Source organism: Balaenoptera ricei, chromosome 18, assembly GCF_028023285.1.
Source record: "Balaenoptera ricei isolate mBalRic1 chromosome 18, mBalRic1.hap2, whole genome shotgun sequence".
In the NCBI taxonomy this organism is placed as follows: domain Eukaryota; kingdom Metazoa; phylum Chordata; class Mammalia; order Artiodactyla; family Balaenopteridae; genus Balaenoptera; species Balaenoptera ricei.
Genome location: NC_082656.1, coordinates 1,010,404 through 1,025,393, shown reverse-complemented (window position 1 = coordinate 1,025,393; position 14,990 = coordinate 1,010,404). Strand labels below are relative to the sequence as shown.

General features: G+C 50.4%; 2 protein-coding genes across 14 annotated transcripts in view; one reads left to right on the top strand and one right to left on the bottom strand.

Moving 5' to 3' along the window:
- The window catches only part of IFT88 (intraflagellar transport 88), a 74,959-nt gene extending 74,423 nt beyond the window's left edge, over window positions 1–536 (bottom strand). For 8 of the 12 annotated variants that reach the window (XM_059902991.1, XM_059902996.1, XM_059902997.1 and 5 more), the window contains exon 1: window positions 401–482. The gene's annotated coding sequence lies outside the window, so the exon portion shown is untranslated. Of the gene's footprint in view, window positions 1–198; window positions 271–400 lie in introns of those variants that run through there. The other 4 variants (XM_059902998.1, XM_059902999.1, XM_059903000.1 and 1 more) reach the window with 3 other exon arrangements.
- A 197-nt stretch (window positions 537–733) lies between these two features.
- CRYL1 (crystallin lambda 1) overlaps window positions 734–14,990 on the top strand; it is a 94,754-nt gene continuing 80,497 nt past the window's right edge. Inside the window, exon 1 of one of the 2 annotated variants that reach the window (XM_059903001.1) lies at window positions 734–1,021. In XM_059903001.1, the coding sequence (XP_059758984.1) occupies window positions 969–1,021 (53 nt within the window). In that variant the 5' untranslated portion in view covers window positions 734–968. Of the gene's footprint in view, window positions 1,022–12,915; window positions 13,189–14,990 lie in introns of those variants that run through there. The other variant, XM_059903002.1, reaches the window with a different exon arrangement.

Here is a 14,990-nt window from a genome sequence, read left to right as displayed (position 1 = left end):
GCCCGGGTTTCCCGGGTTCTGTTGCCAAGGCAGCTCCCAAGCTCGCGCCGTCTGGACTGAGCGCGGGAAGCGACCCCCACCCCGCCTCCCCGGGGCCCCGCCCCCGTCCCCACCTGCGGCCTCCCGCCCCCCCGGGGACCGCACCGGACAGCCCGGCCGCCCAGTGGAGCGGACTGACTCCGGCCCGGGAATGCCCACCTCCGCGAGACGGGGCCCGAGCTCGTGCCTCCCTCACCCGCCGAGCCTTCCCGGGGATTTCCGAGCTTCTCGTCACGAACGCTGGGTCAGGGGCTCGGGGGCCGCGCGGGCCGGCGGCGGGGGAGGGGCAGAGCCCCCGCGCCCCTCACACGGCCCCCCCGGAGGGCGGCGGGCACCCGCGCCGCCCCAGGCCCTCTCCTACCTCGCGGCGAGGGGAGCAGGGAGACCGCGAAGGCTGCAGGGTCGGAGCGGCCTTTCCGGGACTCGGCGGAGAGCTGCGCAGCCGGGACGTTGCCACGCGCGATTCCAAGGAAGCCGCTCCCACAGTGCTCCGCGAGGGGGCGGGGCCGAGTCTGGAGGGCGGGGAGGGGCCTGAGCGGAGAGGGGCGGGGCCGGCCCCAGGGAGGGAGCTGGAGGCGAGGGGCCCCGCGGAGGCGGTCCTGGCGGGCGGTGCGTGGGACAGGAACTGGGGGGAAGCCCACGTCTCCTAGATCCTGATGAAATCATCCGGAAGGCAGATCACCGGCGGGTGGTGCTGGTTGCTGTGAATAGCTCCGGTGGCCGCCGCACTAGCCTGTGAGCCCTGGAAGCGCGTCCGGGCAGCTCTGGCTGTCTGGACCCCGCCCCCCGCGGTTCCCCCCGGTCCCGGCTAGAGCCCAGGCCGCCCGCGCGGCCCCGCGCACGTCGTGGTCCTGTCCTGTCCTGTGCTCCTGCCCTGGACACCTCGAGGGCGGCCCGAGACGCGCCAAGGCCGGCACCCAGCCTGAGTGATGCTCAGCAAGAGAACGAGGAATGAAGTTCATAACCGGTTCACATCATTAAAGTTTGTCTTAAATTTTCAAAATAAATTGGCGGGGAGGCGTCTAAAGACACCAGTGTAATTAGTGAGTTTTAAACTTTAAGTACATGTTGAGAGACAATTCTCCATGAGTCTCTTGCTTCTGTTCGGACCATTGTGATGGTTAATGTAATTGTCAGCTGGACCGTGGTACCCAGTTTTTTTTTTCAAACACCAGTCATGTTGGTGTGAAGGTGTTTTTCAGATGTGACAGCAGTTAAATGAGCAGACTTTGAGCAAAGCAGATTACCCTCCATAATGTGGGTGGGCCTCACCCAATCAGTTGAAGGGCTTAAGAATGAACAGACTGAGGTCCCCAAGGAAGAGGGAATTCTGCCTCAGACGCGTTCAGACTCAGCTGCAACATCAGCTCTGCCCTGGGTCTCCAGCTGCTCCCACAGCTGCCTGAGCTGATTCCTTAAAGTCATTTCCCTCCCACTGTGTCGACTAATATGTATTCTCTAATACTAATACAACTAATACGAGTATTTTTTGACGATGTTTGTATAGGGAACAGCTTTGGAAGACTGAGATGTTGTCTCCCTCCAGTGCAAAAGGCGGGTTGTGCCCTCTGGCATGTTAGGGATGATGTCTGAGCACCGTGCTGGCCTGCAGTTCATCATAAAAAACTGAGGTTTCCAAAGTTTAGGGTCCCTCAGCTGTGACACAAACTCACTGTGCGTGCAGCAGCCGCCTGGGCTACCCCTGTGGGACTGGGGAGGTGAGTGGGCACAGGGATTGTGAAGCTCAGGCTGCTTGCTGGGCTGTGACAATAAGGTCCTCTGTCTCTGACCAGGTGTTTCTGCCAGCTGTCAGGACACCCTGTTAGCTTGTCAGCTCGGAGATCTGGTAAAGTCTTACACAGCTCTTGAGAGTATCTAGCTACCCAGCCTGGCTCAAAGTAGCTGTTCACTACATGTTTGGTGAATTAATTCCTGAACACTGTAGAGCCCTTCAAATCACTGCACTTCGATATATGGAAACCATTTTCATTATCTGTTTAGATCTCCAGGCTGTAAATTTCCAGCTCCCTTGATTTTTTAAAAAAATATTTATTTATTTATTTATTTTGGCTGTTAGTTGGAGCATGCAGGATCTATTTTTAAAATTTTATTTGTTTATTTATTTTTGGCTGCGTTGGGTCGTTGCTGCGCGCAGTCTTTCTTTAGTTGCAGCGAGCAGGGGCTACTCTTCGTTGTGGTGCACAGGCTTCTCATTGCGGTGGCTTCTCTTGTTGCGGAGCATGGGCTCTAGGCGTGTGGACTTCAGTATTTGTGGCACGCGGGCTTAATAGTCATGGCACGCAGGCTCTAGAGCACAGGCTCAGTAGTTGTGGCTCACGGGCTTAGTTGCTCCACGGCATGTGGAATCTTCCCGGACCAGGGCTCGAACCTCTGTCCCCTGCATTGGCAGGTGGATTCTTAACCACTGTGCCACCAGGGAAGCCCAGCATGCAGGATCTTTAGTTGCAGCATGCAGACTCCTTAGTGACAACGTGCGGGATCTAGTTCCCCGACCAGGGATCGAACCTTGGCCCCCTGCATTGGGAGCGTGGAGCCTTACCCACTGGACCACCAAGAAAGTCCTGATTTCTTTTTGTTTGTTTAATTGGAAACAAATTCAAGTTCCTTTAAACTTGGTTGCCCTTTAAGTATGATACAGTTATTTGCCCAGGGAGTGCTCATGATCATCTCCTTCATTTTATTTTATTTATTCTTTTATTAATTAATTAATTAATTTATTTATTTATTTATTTATGGCTGGGTTGGGTCTTCTTTGCTGCGCCTGGGCTTTCTCCAGTTGCCGTGAGCGGGGGCTACCCTTCGTTGTGGTGCGCGGGCTTCTCATTGCGGTGGCCTCTCTTGTTGCGGAGCATAGGCTCCAGGCTCACGGGCTTTCAGTAGCTGTGGCTTGAAGGCTCTAGAGTGCAGGCTCAGTAGTTGTGGCACACGGGCTTAGTTGCTACGCGGCATGTGGGATCTTCCCGGACCAGGGCTCAAACCCGTGTCTCCTGCATTGGCAGGCGGATTCTTAACCACTGCGCCACCAGGGAACTCCCCTTCATTTTAAATGTTGTAATGAAGCTACTATTTTTAAAATATATTTATTTATTTACTTGGCTGCATCGGGTCATAGTTGTGGCACGCGGGATATTCCTTGTGGCATGCGGGCTCTTTAGTTGCAGCCAGGCACACTCCTAATGCAGGGGGGCCCGGGTTCGAGCCCTGGTCGGGGAACTAGATCCCACATGCCACAACTAAGAGCTCATATGCCGCAACTAAAGATCCTACATGCCATAACTGAAGCTACTATTTATTAAGCACATGCCTACATCGGCAGACAAAATGTTAAGGTCACATAGCTCATATTACTAAAATATAAGCTCCAGAGAGAACAGAGATTCTTGTTTCCATCACTTCCAACCTGGAGGGCTAGGCAGCAGACAATCACTGCATTTTGTGGTGTTTTTCTGGGCAGAAGAGGTGAAAGGTTTTCACAGTGCCTAATAAATTACTTATTAGATAAACCAAGTGTTGCCAAGCTGGGGTGGGAATCCAGTGCTGGTAACACCTATGGTGTACTTGAGTAAACTTTTACGAATAAACAGTAACTATAAAACTGTGTTATGAGCTCTGATAGTGGTAGATCCACAGGACCTCACGTACACCAGGTGTTAGGGACCGAATCGTGGCCCCCAAATTCAAATGTGGAAGCCCTGACCCCCAGGACCTCAGACTGTGACAGTATTTGGAGACGGGGCCTTTAAAGAGGGATTAAGTTAAAAGGAGGCCTCGCGGGTGCTCTTGCCGCCTGGTTTCCTTCACTTCCGGACTCTTCTCACTGCCTCCTCAGCACTCTTCCATCTTCTCTCTTGCTGTCACTCAGTCTATTTTCCACACTGCAGCCAAAGTGATCACACTTCAGTGAAAATCCGATCACCTTGTTCTCTGCTCAGAACCTTTTGTTGCCCTCTCTTCCCCCTGGCCTTGACATCTGGACAAAGTCTAAACTCCATGTTGTGCCTTACAAGGCTCTTCAGGGGTCAGGACACAGGATTCTTTGTTGCAGCCAAGAAAAATCAATTCTTGCTAACTGAAGCAGAAAAGGAATTTTTTTTTTTCGATATTGGGTAACTCAGAATTGTCAGAGAGGTTGAGGAACAAGGTTTGGAAAAGCAACAGCAGCTCAGGCAGGCAAGACCCAGCCAAAGTCGTCTCACGGGAGCGAGCTGCCAGAGTCATGACCAGCCCTCCCCGTTTGCTCAGGCAAACCAGGACCAGTTGGTCGCCCTGCTTAGTCGGCTGCTGTGGCCCTGCCATCTCAATACCTTGAGGCCTTCTTGCCGGTGGACGCGCTGTCACACAGCTGTGCTCTGGCACGTACCACTTTACCACTGGACCCTGGTTCCATCATAGCCACTGTGAACCGTTTCTAACCACCCTGCCCTTTGTCTGCCTTCTTCCTGGGTCTGAGCCCCAGATGGGAATGCCAGCTTGCTGGTGTCGGTCAAAGGCCGTGTTCTGGCTTCCAGGGAGCTCAGACGGAGGGTATCTGCTCCCCGAAGCTTCCTTCCACCCATTTTGGGATCCTCCTAGAATACAAAGGGTGTCAGATGCTGGGCAGCGAACAATGTCCATGCACAAATGTCCACGACACCACCCCTCCCCTTGCCCTCCTTGCCAGCACGTCGTGCCCTGGCCATACTTGCTTTCAAGTCTCTCTCACCTCCAGGCCTTCTCAGCACACTATTCTCTTTTCCTAAAATGATCTTTCCTACTGTCCTCTTAGCCTGGCCACCCCTCTCCAGAAGGCCTTCCCTAGTCGCTGAGTACTAGTTTGCTAGGGCAGCCGTAACAAAGTACCACATACTAGGTGGCTTAAAAACAGAAATTTACTTCTCAATGTGCTGGAGGCTGAACTTCAAGATCAAGGTGTGGGCAGGCGTGGTTTCTTCTGAGGCCTCTCCTTGGTTTGGCTGCTCTCTGCTACCCCTTCTCATGGTCTCCCTCTGGGCATGGCACCCTGTGTGTCCTAATCTTCTCCTCTTATGAGGACATGAGTCACATTGGATGAAGACCCACCCGCAAGGCCTCCTTTTAATTTAATCCCCCGTCTCCAAACACTGTCACATTCTGAGGTCCTGGGGGTCAGGGCTTCCACATTTGAATTTGGGGGACACAATTCATTCCCTAACACCTGGTGTACGATGGATCTACCACTATTAGTTCTATAGTTACTGTTTATTTGTAAAAGTTTACTCAAGTACACCATAGGTGTTACAAGCACTGGATACCTACCCCAGCTTAGCAACACTTGGTTTATCTAATAAGTAATTTATTAGGCACTGTGAAAACCTTTCACCTCTTCTGCCCGGAAAAATACCATGAAATGCAGCGACTGCCTGTTAAATATTTTAAATTATCATGGCATTTTTTTTTTTTTTTGCCCTAAAAGCTGAAAGCAAATTAGCCTGAAAATGTAGAGTGAAATTTTTTTCTCATCTTTTTTTAAAAATAAATTTATTTATTTATTTATTCATTTTTCGCTGCATTGGGTCTTCATTGCTGCGTGCGGGCTTTTCTCTAGTTGCAGCGAGCAGGGCTACTCTTCCTTGAGGTGCGCGGGCTTCTCGTCTTGGTGGCTTCTCTTTTGTGGAGCCTGGGCTCTAGGCGCAGGGGCTTCATGAAACAGTGAAATTCAGTGCTTTCTACTGTCAGCATTAAGTATTTTTATTGCTCTGTGTCAGCTATATTCAGGGTCTAACAGTAACATTTGTTCATTCGTTCATTCATTCATTCAACTGTAAGAGTTTCACCAATGGATAAGCCAGAAATAAGGCATTCCTGGCAGATGGAAAAACGTCTGTAAGCTGCACTGTCTAATATGGTAACCATTAGCCGCTGGTAACTATTTAAAATGAAGTTTAAATCAATTCAATTTCATTTTTATTTGTTTTATTTTTGGCTGCGTTGGGTCTTCGTTGTAGTGCATGGGCTTCTTATTGTGGTGGCTTCTCTTGTTGCAGAGCATGGGCTCTAGGCGTGCGGGCTTCAGTAGTTGTGGCTCGTGGGCTCTAGAGCTCAGGCTCAGTAGTTGTGGCACATGGGCTTAGTTGCTCCGCGGCATGTGGGATCTTCCTGGACCAGGGCTTGCACCTGTGTCCCCTGCATTAGCAGGCGGATTCTTAACCACTGCGTCACCAGGGAAGCCCTCAATTTAAATCAACTATAAAGTTTAGTTCCTTAGTCTCATTAGCTGCATTCCACAGGTGTGTGTTGGAGACCCATGTGCAGAACTTTTCCATCATCACACAAGGGTCTACAGGCAGTGCTGGGAGGACGCAGAGAACATTAAACTCACTTGACTGCACCTGAAAACAGTTGGAATAAACTATAGTTGTTTGTAAGCCCTGAAGCATGATCTAAAGAATCATTAGTGACCTGATAGTATTTTTTTAAATATGTGTGAGATAAATTCTTCATAGTATTCTTTTAAGTATGTGTGAGATAAATTCTTCTAACTATCTATAATAATTCAATACAGAATGTTGAGAAATGAATTATTGTTTTTGTTTTTTGTTTTTTTGGCCATGCCGACTGTCTTGCGGGATCTTAGTTCCCCAACCAGGGATTGAACCTGTGCCCCCTGCAGTGGAAATGCCGAGTTCTAACCACTGGACCGCCAGGGAATTTCCGAGAAATGAATTATTGTTGTATTTACATGTGCTCTTCAAAATTCTCCGTATGAAGAACTAGATATCACTTCACTGAAACACTGTTAGTCACCACATTGATTCGGTTCGTGTTTGAGCGGGTTTGTTTAATTCCGGGGGCACATGGGGGTGGTTTGGGAAGATGTTAGGTTTTGTCTTTTTGAGGTGGCTTGTATATAACATTGTTGAACTGAGTCAAAAGGCAAGAAAAATCTTTTTTATTGCAAATGTGTCTCTATCCAGCAATGACTTTGAAAGGGAGGTCTAAGTACTTTCTCTACAACCCCAGAAAAGAAAGTCAAGGTGCCTCAGGGTGAGGGTCCCACCTGTCTTGCTTAACTGAGACCCCCTGCTGGTTGACTGAGCCCCTTACCTTCTGTCTTGGTTTCTCACCCTGAGCCTCCTGCCACCCCCAGAATCCTGAGCCCAGGCAGAGATGAAATCCTTGAGTGACATCTTCTCTGAGTGAATTCAGAAATCATCTGGAGGGAATTCCCTGATGGTCTAGTGGTTAGGGCTTTATGCTCTCACTGCTGAGGGCCCGGGTTCAATCCCTGGTTGAGGAACTAAGATCCCACAAGGGGCTGCGCATGTGGCCAAAAAAAAAGAGAGAGAAATCATCTGGACAGAAGCCATAGTGATTATAATGGTTATGAAATGCTGAGTTTCTGACAAGGAGCTACGATCTATCTGGACACAGTTACATTCAAGCACACGGATTCCCTAGATGATATTATACTCATCACAGCCTGTGTCACATATGGTTGTACAGGTTGTGCACTGCAGAAGGGGGCTACATCTAAGGAGGGGTTATTCACATAATAGGTATCATAGATTTGCTGCTTATAATAATAATAAAAACAATTTTCCAGAAGATGGCAGTAAAGTATCTTGTTCTAAAACATCAGTATGGTATGACAGTTTTCTGGGGCTGGGAATATAGTGTCTTGAGGAAAAAGTGCCTTTTTCTTACTTACACAAAGGTGTGAAATGGCTTATCACTTGCTCTAGGTCCTGTAGAAAATCAGCCCTCTATTACTGGCGAAAATGAACGAATGAAGTTTAATAGGTAGAGAAAAGGAAAAAGAATTATCAGGGATATATTTCGAAATTCTAGCTTCCAAAATGCCGACTCTTTGTTAAAATAATAATATCAATATATTATATGTGTTATATAGTATGAATAATATAGTGTAATTTAAGCTTTCCTAGGCCTCATGGGACCGTGGATATAAATGTGCTTTATGAAAATAGAGAGGAACCCTTTAGTTTTGAGGTACATGTTTCTGTCTCCTCAAAAGTCTCCCCCCTAAAATACAAACTATCTTCAGTCTTTGGTTTCCCCCCAAAAATACACATTTTGATAGCAGTTACAAGGCTGTCCCTGAGACCCAAATTCTCGAACACTAAGCATTGCCATGTATGCACAGATCCTTTCTTAACTCAAAAACATAAATACTATGGCCTTTATTCTCTTAAACCTTTATATACTTACTTCTTAAGAAATATTTTAGGGGGAGGGATAAATCAGGACCTTGGGATGAACACACACACACTACTATATATAAGATAGATAACCAACAAGGACCTACTGTATAGCACAGGGAACTGTACTCAGTATTCTGTAGATAACCTATATGAGATAAGAATCTAAAAGAATGAATATATGTATATGTATAACTGAATCACTTTGCTAAATACCTGAAATTAACACAACATTATAAATCAACTATACTCCAATGAAACTAAAATATTAAAGAAGAAATATTTCAATAATCCAAGTCTTAAAAGTAAATTGGGGTCACTTAAGAGCAGAGCATTTGACCAGATATCCCAAGTGGATCTTCTCGTAGCTAACGACCCTCTAGGCTGAGTGCTAGGTCCACCAATGTTGTCCCATTGGTATCTGAATGCTTTCTTGCCTCTGGGCACACAAGTCAACCTGGTACCCTTCCTGCACCAAACACGCATCAACAATTTCTCCATGGAGTCCTGGTTCCTTTTAGTGAAAATGGCATTACAGACCAAGATTTGGGCATCGGGGGTTCAGATCAGATTTGAGATACTGGGTATTGTTAAGCCTGGGCTGTTTCAGTGAGCAGAGCTGGAAAATACCCTTTTTTTTTTTAAAGGTGTGAGTTCTTACTGATATTTTTGATTCAATTCTGACACCACAGCATTCCTCTTTAAACTCTTTGTTTCTATAATTATACCTTATTTTCTTTTATGGTGAAATCTTCCTGCTAAATGAAATCAACATATTTATTTGATTTGTCTAGAATACAAAAAAAATGTTAAGAATAGCAATATGATATTGGTGTGAAAAATAAAACGACAAAATGAAGTTCAAGATTTTCTTGATGGCCAGTAGGCACATGAAAAGATGCTCAACATCACTAATGATTAGAGAAATGCAAATCAAAACTACAGTGAGGTACCACCTCACACCAGTCAGAATGGCCATCATTAAAAAGTCTACAAATAGGACTTCCCTGGTGGTGCAGTGGTTAAGAATCCGCCTGCCAATGCAGGGTACAGGGTTTGGATCCCTGGTCGGGGAAGATCCCACGTGCCACGGAGCGACTAAGCCCCTGAACCACAACTACTGAGCCCCTGCACCTAGAGCCCGCGCGCAGCAATGAAGACCCAATGCAGCCAAAAAGAAATAATAAATAAATAAATAATAATTAAAAAAAAGAGAAACTGCCATTGAGGTGGTTTCATGTTAGAAATGAGTGGAAATACACAAGGAATTCAGCCTCTGAAATGTGTCCCAAATTTACCTTAGCCATCATCTGGCCCATTTTCAGTGGCTGAATACTTGGTTATAAGTGCAAGATTTGTAATACGGAAACTTTGGCTGTGCAAAACCATTCCAATTAATAATACTTGATTTCTAATTATGTTAGAATCTACATGTTTTCATGGGCTGGATGCAGTTTTAACTTCATCAAGTTAACAGCTTCCGCTTCTGAACCACGGACCTTCCTCTCATACTTGAGTCTCAGGCTACCCAAGTTGAATTTCCAAAGATAAATTAGAATCTCAGGGGACTTCCCTGGCAGTCCGGTGGTTAAGATTCCCCACCTCCATTGCAGGGGGCACGGGTTCGACCCCTAGTCGGGGAACTAAGATCCCGCATGCTGCGTGGCATGGCCAAAAAAAGAGAAAAAAAAAAAAGAATCTCAGAAATCTATAACAAAGGTGTATCAAGATCAATTTCAATTAAGCTAATTAAAAGAAAAGAGGGAAAAACATGTCAGAGATTACACATTTAAACTATCACCAGGAATTTCATATGAAAACCTCTCTACAGATTCATATGGATTTCAGACTACCTGGGTTCCAATAGAATTGATTGATAAACACCAGCTGTCAACATTTATACAAGTCAAAATTCCAGTCTGAAACACAGAAACCACCCTAGAAATTTCAGCAGAGTATCTATCTATCTATCTGTCTCACTCAACAGAGAACTTAATATGGAGAATTTGTTCTGTCATTCTTGGACTGAAAAGCACACAGAACATCAGGAGGGCCGCTACTCCTGGGACTCAGGGATGCAGGAAGATTTGGGGACCAGCAGAGGAGGGGCCTGGGGGGGAGTGGAGCCTCTGAGGGGTGTGAGAGGCTGTGCCTGGGAGGTCACAAAGCTGGAGGAGGAGCCAGCGGAGGTCACGGGGTGATTGTTAGGGCCACACTAGGAGGATCAGCAAGACGACTTCCCCCGTGTGTTCTCTCCAGCCCCCTGCTGGTAGACTGTCGCAGGAAGCCAGCTTCAGCGTCACACAACAGAATATGTACAGAAGGGTGGATGTGGAGCAGAGAGGCAGCAGTTTAATAATAACTGGCACAGTCTAAACACCCTTCTAAGTATGGTTGACCTTTTCTGTCACAGCAGTGAAGGCCATGCTTTCTCCTAGGAAGATGCAGTTCTCTCTCCCACAGAGAGGCCCTAACCCTCTCGCCCCAAAGGGAAGAAAAGCAAGAGCTAAGAGTCATGGCACCCATCTCTGGGCAACACTCTTGGTGTCCGTGTCTGATTTGTTTAAGTCTCACCTGAGGATTTTGTGACCTAATGACTAAATTATAACGTTACACACTACCAACAGCCCTTACATAAAATAATAAAGGAAAAGGAGGAGGGAGGCAAAAGAAATTAGGTAACACACACACACACACACACACACACACACACACACAGATAAAAATAAGAAAAAATGAATGGCTGCAACATGCACCACCTCTGTTACTGGTCAGAAGACCATAATATTTATGACTTCTTTTTCCAACTATGTGTTGCAAGTGTACCTTCATCCAGCATCTCAGCTGATCAAGGTTTTGTGTGGTGTTTTTTTCCCTAGGTGGGAGAGGGGTGCAGTGAACCAAACATTTATTCTCGAAGGATATAAATCATCCAAAATCCTACTCCCCCCCCAAATCAACTTTATTGAGGTATATATGTATAACTTACATATAATATCATACACTCATTTAAGTGTATATTTCAATGAGTTTTGAAAATTTATACACCTGTGTAACAACCACCATAATCAAGATACAGAATACTTCTATCGATGCAAAATTTCCCTTGTGCCCCTCCTGAGGCGTCCCCTGCACTCCCAGGCCCAGACAGCCACTCATCTCCTATCCTTACAGAGTCGATTAGTCTTTTCTCGAGTCACATGTAACTTGAATCACAGGTCTGAGTTTCCTGCTATCTGGAAGTAGAGCGTTCCTATGAGTTTTTTTCATAAGCCGAAATGGGTAAATCAAAGGAGCAGTTACCTTAGGACACGTCTTGCTAAGGGGAGCACAAAGTAAATGGAGATGCAGCCCAGATGCTCACAGACACCGTGCAGAGCTCTGGCATCTGATGCTGAGATGCTGAGTGTAGTTCCCGGGGCCGCCCTTGCTGCCTGGGCTGTGCGCTGCCCCTGTAACGGCTCGCTGAAAAACAAAGGCTGAGCACTGTTTTCGATTTTTGCCTTTTTTCACGACTCCGGTAACTGCCACGGGTCTAGGGACCAGCACCTTCCCAGCAAAGAGCTAGCTAGCACCGCAGAGCAGCGAACAGCCCAGCTGCTGCCACCGCGGGAGCGCGCCCTACAGGGTGCGCGCTCTACAGGGAGCGCCCTCTGCACGCGCCTTGACCGGCTTGCTGCCTGTGTGGCTACGGAAACCGCTCAGACCTGGGCTGGGGAAGCCTTGCAGTCCGGTACCCTCAGCACCAGGTGCACCTGACGCTCTCCCAACTACGTAGCACTGTAGCATTTGTGCAGGAAAGAGGTGTGCCTGTGAAAGACCTCATTGCCGACTTGGGGACATTATCAGTCTTCATAATTTCAGCCAGTCTGATGGGCGAAAGACGACATCTTTGTTGTGTCACTTTTCATTCTCTTCTCTAAAGTGAGTTGAGTGCCTTTTCAAATGTGTATTGATAACTTGTGAAATTGCTCTGGCTCTGACATTCCTCTTTTCGCTCCTGACCGGGGAAGACAGAGGAAGGGCTCCGTGCGAGTCTCAGTGTCACGCGTTTCCGCTCGACAGCTGCCTAATCGTCTTGACCTGGATGACCGGTGTGTCCCCGTTTGTGCTGTGCAGACAGTTGTCACGGGACATGTGATGCCCTTTCCTCCGGTCCGTTTCCAAAAAGAGCCAGGGCTGGCGCGGTGACGTTTACTTCTCCTGGAGCAGAAACCAGCTAGGCCTTTGGTAGGAGGACACACAGCCTTCCAGCCTGCTGGACGCCCCGCCCCCCGCCCCCAGCTCTTCTGCCTGCTGTCCCAAGGCTGCTGGGCCTCGGCCTCATCTGCGGAGAAAGGCGGGGTCTTCCCAGAAACGAACTGCCAGTGTGAACTCAGCACTAACTGTCCTCAGCTTAAGGCCCTGAGCTGGTGTGGACGGAAGTGGTGCTAATGTCTTCACACGGGAAGGGGATTCTAGTGATAAGTTTGCGGGGTCCTTTAGCGGTCACGCCTTGTCCTGGTCTGGAGGTGTCCCCTCCCCGTGCACCGACTTTAGGGGCGCCGTTGGGAAATGGCCAAAACAAAGTGAGTTCCTGGAGCCCGAAGCGGCTGCTCTACCCCAGGGCGTCCAGTCCACGTGGTCCTCCCGGCAGCTCCGCCCGTGCGCGCCCCGGAACGAGGGGAGGCGGATGCTCCGCGCGCCCGCGACAGGCCAGGCGGCCCCCCTCCCCCGACGCCGTGCTAAGCGCCCCGCCTGCCGGGCCCGGAGCACTGCGCGCCTGCGGGGCGTGGAGAGGTGGAGGCTCCGCCCGCGCCCCACCCACGGGCCAGGCCCCCGGGCCCTGTCGCGGCTCTGGGGCGGGCGGAGCCAGTGCCCGGGTGGAGCGCGCTGCAGCTGTGGGCTTGGGCACCGCGCGGGCCATGGCGTCACCAGCGTCCTCGACGCCCGGCGGGGTGGCAGTGGTCGGCAGGTAGGGCTCGAGCCCGCGCGGCCGGGAGGGTGGCGGCGGGGCGCGGGCGCTGTCGCCCGGGGGGGGGGGTGCTGGCGGCGCGGCTGCGGTGGCCCCGGCGCCTTCCCGTGACCCGGCCGGCCCGGGCGCGGGCGGGGGCGCACTGCGCGGCGCGGCTCCGTTTCGCTCGCGCCGCGGCCCGGCTGCAGCGCGATGCGGATGCGGACTGAGTTCGGTGATGCGGCCCCAGCGGGGACAGTGGCGCTTGGCGCTGCGAGTGGACGCAGAGCTGTCGAGCCGCGTGTCCGCTCAAGGGTGTTCTCTCGCGTTCCAGCCCCAGGGATGGGCGCTCGGAGGCGCGGAGGGGCCCGGGTCTGGGTCAGCCGGAGGGGCCGGCGCGGCGGGGGGGGGGGGGGGTCTCGCGCGCTCCGGCCCGAGGCTGTCACCCGGCGAACCCGCTTGGGGGCGGGGGGCGCGGTCCGCGCGGTCCGAATCCGCGCCTCCTGCGTGGCGATGGCGCCCTATCCCGAGGGCATCCGGGTTCGCCGGGAGTTGTGTGTCAGGCTAGCAGCTTAAGTTCCATCCACGGTTTTCTGGTTTGTGCTCCGTCCCTCTTGTAAAACAACTGCTGTTTTCATTTTTTAAGAAAGGCGTCTACGTGCACCTTTCCGTTGGTAAGCTAGCATAGCAGCCTACCCACTTGTCGGTAGTTGCAGTCGGTCGTCAGGCGCACCTACTGGGTGGCTCAGTGTCCGGTTACGCCGCCGAGGTGCTGGCCTGCCTGACCCCCGTCACAGCCCCGTCCTGAGAACAAGTCCCCGTCCGGGTGTCTCCTTAGAGCCCTCTGAGGATGGAGACAGGACGCTTTGCGTCAGCTTCCTTTACATGGAGAAGTGGAGTTACCTGTGCCTCTGCCCTTTGCAGGCACGTGGGCGTGTGGCTGCCTCCTGAAGGGATATAAAATACAGAAAAAAGTGTACTTTGTCCCGGGCATGGTGACTATGCTTGCCTTGCACCTTTTGTCCAGGGTCAAGTGTGTATCAACCACGGTCTGGGACTCGTGTCCTGCCGGCACCCAACAATGTTGAGTGGAGTCTGGAGTTGACTGTACAGGTGACCCTTGGACCACTCGCGGGTCAGCGGTGCCCACCGTCCATTCCCACCAGAAAAGTCAGTTTAATTGACAGTTGGCTCCTCCTCCTCAGCTGTACCCAGCCCCAGAGCCTGCTTCCCTTAGGATTTACCATGTAAGAAAGCCTGCGTGTAAGTGGCCCAGCGGTGTCCAGACCCTGTCGTTCCGGGGTCAGCTGCGCCCTTCTCCGGCTCTGGTTCTTGCGGGAAGGAGCTACGATGGGGAGTCAGTTTACTTCTGATTCCTTGAGGGAGGCTGACAAAAGAATTAGACAAGGGCTGGCGAACTTCATTCACCACACGAATTAGGAGACAGTCCTGTCTCCCACACACTTTGTTTTTTTTCTCGGCTGCGTTGGGTCTTCGTTGCTGCGCACGGGTTTTCTCTAGTTGCGGCGAGGGGGGCCTGCTCTTCACTGTGGTGCGCGGGCTTCTCATTGCGGTGGCTTCTCCTGCTGCGGAGCATGGGCTCTAGGTACACCGGCTCAGTAGTTGCGGCTCGTGGGCTCTAGAGCGCAGGCCCAGTAGTTGTGGCGCACAAGCTTCATTGCTCCGCCGCATGTGGGATCTTCCCAGACCAGGGCTCGAACCCGTGTCCCCTGCACTGGCAGGCGGATTCCTAACCACTGCACCACCAGGGAAGTCCCTCCCCCACACTTTTAGCACCTCCGAAAGCAGCCACCTCTGCTTCT